This window comes from Eucyclogobius newberryi, unplaced genomic scaffold (genome assembly GCF_026437365.1).
Source record: "Eucyclogobius newberryi isolate DKJ021-1_F unplaced genomic scaffold, fEucNew1.0.hap1 SCAF_10, whole genome shotgun sequence".
Lineage (NCBI taxonomy): Eukaryota > Metazoa > Chordata > Actinopteri > Gobiiformes > Gobiidae > Eucyclogobius > Eucyclogobius newberryi.
Window position 1 is genome coordinate 16,223,373 of NW_027315724.1, and position 9,941 is coordinate 16,233,313.

Here is a 9,941-nt window from a genome sequence, read left to right on the forward strand (position 1 = left end):
TTAAAGTCAAATTAGAGTTAAATATGAACAAATCCTTCTTTAGCATCAAAATCTCGTTGAGTACAAGCCTTGAAATTTGCTGTGTGTAAGTGCTACTTTTAGGGCTGATGTTTATGTGCATTTTACAAAATCCCATATAAATCTATTGATGCAAGTGGATTAAATGAAATAATACAACATAAGTAGGTTCAGATTGGACAGTTTTGTTGTTTCCATGTGAAAGCTTTTATGTCGAGAACGCAAACTGACTAAAAAACAAATAATTGGAGGCAGAACTGGAGTTGGTATTGTTGAAAATGTTAAAGGTCTTAATAATGTTAATCATATTTGGAATGAGAATGAGCTGTTTGCTGTTTTGACGATTAGAATGAGATAGATTGGACATCGTTTACATGTGGGCAGATGAACGCTGAGATTCTCCAGTTTACATTTTACATATTTATTTGTTATAATTATTGTACTTTTTCATCCATCTTCCTGCATTATTTCTGTCTGAAAATAACTACATGAATCCTTGGCTGCTGAATATGGAAAGCTGCCAAAACAACATGGCAATAGTTTCAAAGTCGTGGCTTGTCTTTGCGTCTGGTTTGCTTGCATTACTGCTGTTCCAAAAGTCTGTGGCAGTAGAATACGCGAGGGGGAGTGTGAAGAGTCCGTCAGCGCGGCGGCTGATACGGACACGAGCACTCGCACTGTTCGTGATGCGTGAGGAAGATCTCTCCGATGACCCAGCGCACTCTCGACCGCTGATGGCGCTGGGACGACCTGTCTGGGGAGTATTTCAGCACCTGCAGGACACAGATGGGAAATCCGTTTCAGTAAATGGCAACAAGAGGGATAAACGTGCAATTCCGTTGTTCATTTTGTCTGAGAGAGTACATTTCCTCTAGGCATATGAAAAAATACACGTCGGGATCTGGTGAACTGCATAGAATATAATAGTGGTTCGCCTCCCTCACTCTCGGAAGTAAAAGTGGATTTAACCAATAGCTGCAGTTTTCTGAAGAAGCGGACTTATTATGCAAAATCAACTTTAATGAGTTTTTAACCTCGTTACAGTGGCCCTCATTATCTTACTCAAAGTTGTAATTTGATGGATCCATGCAGGTTTGAGCAAGACTGTATTGTGCTGAATCTGAGGCTCAGAAAATACCTGTTTTCACCTACCCCCTATCCCCGCCCACATCCCCTGTACTTCCTTGCGGTTATTTGAAAAGTGAAGACTCCGAGTGACACGTGTAGAGTTCACTTTTCTAAAATAAATACATGTAAATGACAATCTGCTGCTTGTTACGGTGAAATGTACCAGTAGTAATAAAAAAACATAGTCTATCTCCTTTAAAGTAACTGTAACTTCCTGGAGGTGGTATCATTATGTTCTCTGTGGAGATAGAGAATTTTCATGCCATACTGTGGAATATTATAGCCAAATAAACAACATTTCCATGGAGAGAAGCAGGTGATCACGGTGAGGAATTTGACTTGGATTTGTTGTCTGAAGACAGAATTAGTGGGTTTAAAAAAATTATTTATTTCTTATACTATTCAACGGATAGATTTACTTTTTGTCGCAAAGCATAAAGTTCTGTTCCACTTTAATTAAAGCCGTTTCTGACTGCCGATCTGGTCACACAGCTTTTGCCTGGGGCTGTTTAAATGATGATAACAATAGAAACTAGATAGTAATGATTGGAACATAAAAATGCTAAGAAAACCCGCAGGAAACAAATGCAGATTTCACAACAAGCCTTCAGCACTCCCCCAACCGGCACCATTTATCAATATTCCAACTTTGAGTCATTTTTGTGCAAATACAAGCTTTTGCAAATGCCCTACATGAGTACAAATTGTTGTAAAATGCATGTAGTGAACTCCTTCTCCTCCTTACTGCACATGATTTATGAGCGAGGAGAGTCCCAGCACTGAAACAATACCGTGCCAAATATAAGGCTCCTTTAGAAGTGATCCCAATCGCACAGAGCTGTTAACGCTATGGCTACGGCTGTCACACTGTCACACTTGCCAGCATTATAACCGCCTCCCGTTTATACTCCGGCTAAAATACGAGGTATTTGAGGCAGAATTACAATCCCAAATCCCGCTTTTGTCTCCAGACCCATTGTGCGACTTCTTAACAGACGACGAAAACACAAAGCTGATTTTTAATATCGAAGCCACGCTAGAACAAAAAAGGCATTGAGATACAAGGGGGGAAAGGACAAAGCGCTGAATGATGGGCTTAAAATGGTGCCGTGTAAGGGGATACGTTGGGAAATTGGGGTGGGAATGATGGACGGATAGGGACGAGTGGAGGAATTTTGGGAATAGCAGACGGAGGACAGAAAAGTGAGGGTTGGAGAGAGGCTGCCAGTGGTGCATTGCTGCTTCATTGTGAATGCAGGGGCTGGTTCTCGCACAGCCAATTTCCCCCCCGCTCCCCCGTCCGACTCCCCCGTCCGACTCCCCCGTCCACTCCCTAACTGACTGTCACAAACCATCTCCGAGTTCATGTCGGGTCAATGCAGCGCTGTCAATCTGGGATCATCAAATGGGGCTTTACAATGGGACTCGCAAAGTTTTCCCCGTTTTGAATTTCAGAGCTCTTCTGTACTTTTACTCTTTTGCCTCGTGGTAGAAATGGGAGGTATACTGAAAAATGAATAATATCGGGATTGTTGTTTTGGAGATGTGCGGGATTAGAATATTGAGGATGACAGAGAACATCAAATAACTGAAGCACTGATTAAACAGAAAAGAAATGTACTGAATATACTGCATTTTTGTGTTGAACTGTACAGTTTTCTAATCTTATATTCTCTCAATATGGTCATTGGGATGTTCATTTGAGTACATTTAGTGGTTTAATCGATCATTTGATGGTGTCTTGGTCGACCAAATTTGTATTCATCTTTGACTTGTTATTTTGTGGAAATTCTACTAGATTTATATTCACAAACGCAGAAAGGGGAAGACTCTAGTGAATCTGCCTTTTTACAGATGAATACACCGTTTGTGTATTCATCTGTGAATGTGTGTTTAGTCAACCAAGAATGTTCAACTTCAGCCCTAGTTTTTATTTAGGACTGTCACAAAAACACATTTTGAATTGGGATATGTTTCTACAGAAAAATAGTACAATAAACGATGATATTGAAAACATTTTATGCCATTGACTCAACAGTCCGAAAGCCAATCCCAGTGAACCATTTTCTGAATATATAACAAAATTTAAAGCAGCAACAAATCAATAGCAAAATGAAACACGTGAGTATTTATTTACTCTCTGCGAGTCAAATGTTGCAGTATAAAAAATAGCAATCCATGTACACACAATAAATACTGACGGTGACCCCCCCAAAAATATAGTTTTAACCATTATTTGATGAACAAGAAGTCATTATAGTCTAGTTTAGGCACAATATGCACTGTTGCCACTATGTTTTGTTTTTAATAGTCTGATTTATGGGGATGCTACATTTTTATTGTTGTATGTTTGAATTGTTTCTATCATTGTATCACATTATTACCCTGTACTGCAAGATCCATGTTTAAAACCTTGTGTACCACACAACTGACACAAATACAGTCAGTGCAGTATTTATACAGAAGAAACAACACATGAATTACTTCTAAAATCATCTTATGGTTTACTTCTTTCAGCCAGATCCATATATAAAGGCTATGTGATCTTCAGTTTGTGAAAAGTGAATTTTTATTTTACTGTGTTGGGCCATGAACCCCCATTTGTGAAAGAGTGCACATTCTACGTTTTATTACCCATGAAACACTGCTCTATGCCTTCTAAACTCGCTCCTAACTCTTGTCAGTTTCTTCTGGCATCTTAAACTCAGGAGACAGAAACCTCGGCCAAAAAGCCTTTTGACATTTTAAATTGGCCACAGAATATATGGCCTTCGCCTTCGCCTTTTGTGTCTGTCCTGGCACTTCAAAGAGTAAGAGTATCAGACCCTGTTTGAGGGCCCAATCGGACAGCACAATACATAGGAAGTGGACGGGATCACTTTCAGGGCTGTTATTGGGGGCCCTGTGCAAGTATCATCTTGGGGGCCATTAGTTTGCTACGAGACATTACTCATCTTTTATCAATTTTTAAGCCATATCTTATTTCATAACAAAATACAAAACCATTATAAAAAATGAAGCTAACTCATGGTGACTCCTGCTTGTATGTGTAAACTGTAAATCAGTTTGATGGCGATGTGGCCTCTTTTTTTTCTCTGGACAACACGACATTATCTTGCTTGTTTGTATAAAAGTGTAACGACATGGACTGATTGTTTAGTGCCAGGACATCACATGTTACATTCTGATCCTACAACAGCATCTCCTTGACACTATTTTTTCCCGGACACCAGATTTAGTAAACTGCTGATTTCAAAAGGGAGCAAAATTACACCAATCTATCTACTGTATCGGAACAAATTGGAAGAAATAACTTTGATACATCATCTAAAAGCAAATGATCTTTCACAGTGACGTTTCTGGCTTTCAACTTGGCCTTTCTGAGTGGAGTTTGCATGTTTCTCCTCGTGTCTATGTGAGTTTTCTCCAGTTTCTCGCATCAACTCCAAACATGCACAGTAGGTCAAATTCTCCTGCTGACCAAGTCCAGACCGGTTTCCTCATTAGCACTGGGTGAAGGATGGGCTAAATGCAATACTTTCAATTTAACCCAGTGTGTAGCTTACAGCGTAAATGAGCTGAATCTTGCATCTCCACAAACCTGGCTTTTACTTACTCTTATTTTCTAAGAGTGTTTTTTTTTTCTTCATTTTTGAGTATTATTGTAGTCTAAAAATCCAGCCTTTTCCTTCAATCGAGTTTGCATTTTTTGGCACACAAATTCTGGAAATGTGGTTCCTATAATAGTTCTTATGCCATAAATCTACACAGAGAAATTTCAGATTGTTTTTCACGCCATGTTCCACCTCCAGAAAGTTACATCCTGTTTGTTACTTTGCCTCAGAATATGTGTGTCTGTCTAAAAAAATCAATAGTACAATCCATCCGTGCATCCATTTTCTACCGCTTGTTCCTTTTTCGGGGTCGCGGGTGACTACTCCGGGAATCGAACCCATGATCTCCTTCTTGGGAGGCAAGAGTGCTAACTGCCTTTGCCACCGTGCACCCCAATAATAACATACTAAGAGGGTTCAACCAGGAAAGGTCCAAATTGGTCACATCTCTGTAATAATCATGTTCCATTCATTATCAATAATTGATCAAAACGAGTCTCTGGGCTTTGATTTTTTTGTGACGACCCAGAATCCCGCTCACCTCGTGCAGTTTTTGCGTGGACCTGGAGGGCTGACAGGTGCACCCGGTGTTCCAGTTGTCCGTCCCACATCCGCAGTTCCCTCCGCAGCGTTTGACCAGCAGACAGCGGGGGAAGAACACGGCGCTGGTCACTCGCAGCTCCTCCCGCAGATTCACAGAGAAGTTCCGAGGCGTGCAGCTGTAGCGCTTGACGTCGTCGTAGAGCCGGTTCAGATCAACTTTAGATGGACGAGAGAAAAGGAAAAAGGATTAATCGTTTTTTGCACAACTTTTAAAAAATATGCTCTATTGAGATTCGGACATGGGACGATTTGCATAGAAATTACTTTGTGCAATTCTTCTGTCCGTCAGCAAAAATCGGTGGCATATGCTGGAGCCCGAGTCGTTTAAGTGAAGAGGAAGAGGCAAATCACACAAAGTGGCTGCGATTCCAACCCAAAATATCTGTCTTATTGATTGACTAAATGACAAAAATGTGAGGGGACGATTGTAAAGTGGCAATTGATGTTAGATGGTTGGATAAGTGCGCAGGAAAAATGATCCTGAAATGCAGACGGGCACAAAAGGATAGAAAGGCTGCAGCATTGATTGAAGATTGACTTAAATGGCTGAAGCTATTCTCTGTGGGGGAAAGCACATCTCCCGTTGCTGCACTTAGCCTCCTAAATGTGACTCTGAGTGAAGGTTTAAAAATAATTTCACAAGCATTAAGGAGGAATAGACATAAAAAATGAAATAAATGGCTGTTTTTTTTTTTTTATGCAATGACACACTTCATCAAATAATATCTCCAAACTGTGTTAATTGGCGAACATAAATCCATTTGTACAAGCTACTGGAGAGACAAACATTTACTCTGAGGACCTCAGGGACCGGCCTCCTGCTGGTGCCAGAGTCAGGACTAAACATGGACCGGCCTCCTGCTGGTGCCAGAGTCAGGACTAAACATGGACCGGCCTCCTGCTGGTGCCAGAGTCAGGACTAAACATGGACCGGCCTCCTGCTGGTGCCAGAGTCAGGACTAAACATGGAGCGGCCTCCTGCTGGTGCCAGAGTCAGGACTAAACATGGACCGGCCTCCTGCTGGTGCCAGAGTCAGGACTAAACATGGACCGGCCTCCTGCTGGTGCCAGAGTCAGGACTAAACATGGACCGGCCTCCTGCTGGTGCCAGAGTCAGGACTAAACATGGACCGGCCTCCTGCTGGTGCCAGAGTCAGGACTAAACATGGACCGGCCTCCTGCTGGTGCCAGAGTCAGGACTAAACATGGACCGGCCTCCTGCTGGTGCCAGAGTCAGGACTAAACATGGACCGGCCTCCTGCTGGTGCCAGAGTCAGGACTAAACATGGACCTGCCTCCTGCTGGTGCCAGAGTCAGGACTAAACATGGACCGGCCTCCTGCTGGTGCCAGAGTCAGGACTAAACATGGACCTGCCTCCTGCTGGTGCCAGAGTCAGGACTAAACATGGACCGGCCTCCTGCTGGTGCCAGAGTCAGGACTAAACATGGAGCGGCCTCCTGCTGGTGCCAGAGTCAGGACTAAACATGGAGCGGCCTCCTGCTGGTGCCAGAGTCAGGACTAAACATGGACCGGCCTCCTGCTGGTGCCAGAGTCAGGACTAAACATGGACCTGCCTCCTGCTGGTGCCAGAGTCAGGACTAAACATGGACCGGCCTCCTGCTGGTGCCAGAGTCAGGACTAAACATGGACCTGCCTCCTGCTGGTGCCAGAGTCAGGACTAAACATGGAGCGGCCTCCTGCTGGTGCCAGAGTCAGGACTAAACATGGACCGGCCTCCTGCTGGTGCCAGAGTCAGGACTAAACATGGACCGGCCTCCTGCTGGTGCCAGAGTCAGGACTAAACTTGTGTTTCAGTTTGATGCAGTTCAAATCTGGAACAATCTTCCTGAAGATGTGAGACTGGCTTCTACTCTGACAATGTCGAAATGTTTTGAAAAGGTGCACCATAAAATGTATTTAGCTTCAATATCATAAATAAAATATGATTACAACATAACAAATCACAATTATGGACCACATAAACTTGCAGTAATATCACTTATCTAAATAGTTCTATTGTATTTGTATCTATTGCGTAAATATTTCAGCTAAAATCAGCATCATCTGGAGTAAGAACAAGAACTCAAAGCACAGGCTAAAGGAGAGGACACAAGAGGGCCAATCAGGAGACCTGGAGGGTCATCACAGAGTAATCATGCACTGTGTCCGGACCATGGGTGCCAATTACCACTGACCAGTGGGAACACGTTACTATTGATTTAGACTCCTTCCAATCATCCTCATTCATGCAGCTCTACACTGGAAACAGGATTTGGGATTAAATCAGGAAGGTGAAATATAAAAAAATGATACAAACACCAAATCATCAATCAAAAAGAGAATATATCCTGCAAAAGGAATTGAAATCAAATCAAACTCCCAATTTAAATGGTTGCAGTTTGTAAACCTTTAAGAGATGTGTGGTGCACTTTCTACTTCAAAATATCTGCTCTCCATTGAAAGTCTGCTAACCCTGATTTAAGGAGACATATTATGTAGACATTGTTTTCCCTGTTCAAATATACTTGATTTATGATTCTTGACTGATTCATGTATGTTTGAGTAATCTTAATTCTTCTGTGGACAACATCACACACCGACCTTAGATCAAACTCCCTCTCTACGTTCTTACGTTCACCTAAAAACATACTTTTCAATGTACCGTATTTTTATTGTATTGGTTTATTGTTTATTGAAGCATCTTTTTATTACTTTGTGAAGCACTTTGTGACTATATGTCTGAGAAAAGCGCTTTAAAAATGAAGTTTACTTACTTACCAATAAATACATTGCAGAAATCAATGGTCAACAAATCGAAGCACACATTTAGCAATGTTTCAGACACTGCCAATTAGGGTATGTTATTTTTCTAATTTAACATAAATAATGGTCAAAACTGCAATGGATTTCAGGAAAAAGTAAACATCACTATTTTCTCTTCACCTCACATGACGTCTGGATTAAAAAAAGTTTGCTAAACTCTGATTTTGTCTCTCTGATACATATAAACTAATATTAGTCATACATGTTTTAGTTAAGAGGAATCCCACTTTAAATACCATAATGGTCTGAACTATTCATCTTTTTTCCAGAGAGGGGAGAACTTAAGCTAAAATAAGCGGCTAACATTAGCAACTTTACAGCGTAACAGGTTTTTATGATTTATTCATAATCCCGGGTCAACAGTGCTTTGTTAAAACAGCTTTTCTATCTGGTTTTGTGACCAGCGCTGGACGCTACGTTTCCAAGGTGCTTTGTGGGAAATTGTGAGTGCATTAGTTTTTCATCTGCTGGACATGATCCCTATAGCACTGTAGGTAATAGTGATGCAGCCTAAGACATGCTATAGCCAACACTGCAACACTGCAAGATAATGAAAAGATAATGATAATGAAAAGATAATGAAAGTCTTTAGTCTATATATTGCCATGTGTTCATAATGCATTTTATTAATGAAGGGTGTTGGGTAAAGGGTTGTTGACTTGTTTAATGAGCTTGAAGGTGAGAACCAGAAAGTGTTTAGTTGATTGTGTTGTGCCGTATAACATAATCACACCTATACTACATACTCACTCCTATACGTTTAAGCCTGATTTGTATACGTAGACGCAAATAGCGATGACCGAAAATGATCACCAGATATTCAGCCGCACTCCACATTCAAACATAGGAAAGTTGGGGAAAGTGTTTTGCTCAAAAGCACAAACAGAGAGAAATTCAAACCTCACACACTGGCCTGTCTGCAACCTTATGCATGGTCTAGGACACATTGCCTTAAATCAGACCTGGGCAAACTACGGCCCGCTGGCCACATACGGCCCGTTTTGTCTTTATAATCCGGCCCGCCAAATATGCCAAGTAATAATTTATTTATCTTTTGCCCTTAGGCCAGATCTGGGCATTTCTGGCCCCAGGGGCAAAATGTTGCCCTCAGCATGTTTTAATTTGGCCCCTAGAAAGATTTTAGTTTCTATTTTTTGACTGTAACATCTGTCTGCACTTGTATCCTTAATAAAGATGACATGAAATTAATTGAATAATAGATTCAATAGCCTATATGTGACAGAAAAGTTATATTTTATTTGATATTTAATATCATATATATATTTATATATATCAGATCCCAGGAAGGACGTCGGAGATCTCGGTCCAGAAAAGTGCAGTGCTAGGAACAGCAAACATACTGCGCAGAGCATTCAAGCTCCCAGGCCTCTAAATATATATGAAAAATATATATTTTTTTCACACAAATGATCACAGGCCGGCCCTCCGCTACTTGCCTGGATTCGAATATGGCCCTCGGAGGAAAATAATTGCCTTAGATCCACACATCCTTAGATAGGTGAGAGACACCTTATTGTCCCCGTAGAGAAATGTGTCCTCCACATATGACCCATCTTGCCAAAGCCACTGAGCAACCTGTAAGGAGCAGTGGAACCCATGTCCAGACCTGGAGCTGCTTGGTCAGGACCTTGTACTGGACAAGCAGACAAAAGGATGTTACCATGGCGCACGTGTTGATGGGTGTTGATGGAGCCCTGAGAACCCACCCAGACAAAAGGAGAAACATGTAAACA

The 9,941-nt window shown here is 41.5% G+C and overlaps 1 protein-coding gene across 2 annotated transcripts in view; it reads right to left on the reverse strand.

The window, feature by feature from the left end:
- Positions 1 to 438: 438 nt before the first annotated feature.
- Positions 439 to 9,941, reverse strand: part of pdgfd (platelet derived growth factor d) — a 102,770-nt gene continuing 93,267 nt past the window's right edge. The window contains exons 6-7 of one of the 2 annotated variants that reach the window (XM_072461862.1): positions 5,302 to 5,519; positions 439 to 791 (exon numbers count right to left, since the gene is read on the reverse strand). In XM_072461862.1, coding sequence (XP_072317963.1) covers positions 660 to 791; positions 5,302 to 5,519 — 350 coding nt within the window. In that variant the 3' untranslated portion in view covers positions 439 to 659. The remainder of the gene's footprint in view (positions 792 to 5,301; positions 5,520 to 9,941) is intronic. The other variant, XM_072461866.1, reaches the window with a different exon arrangement.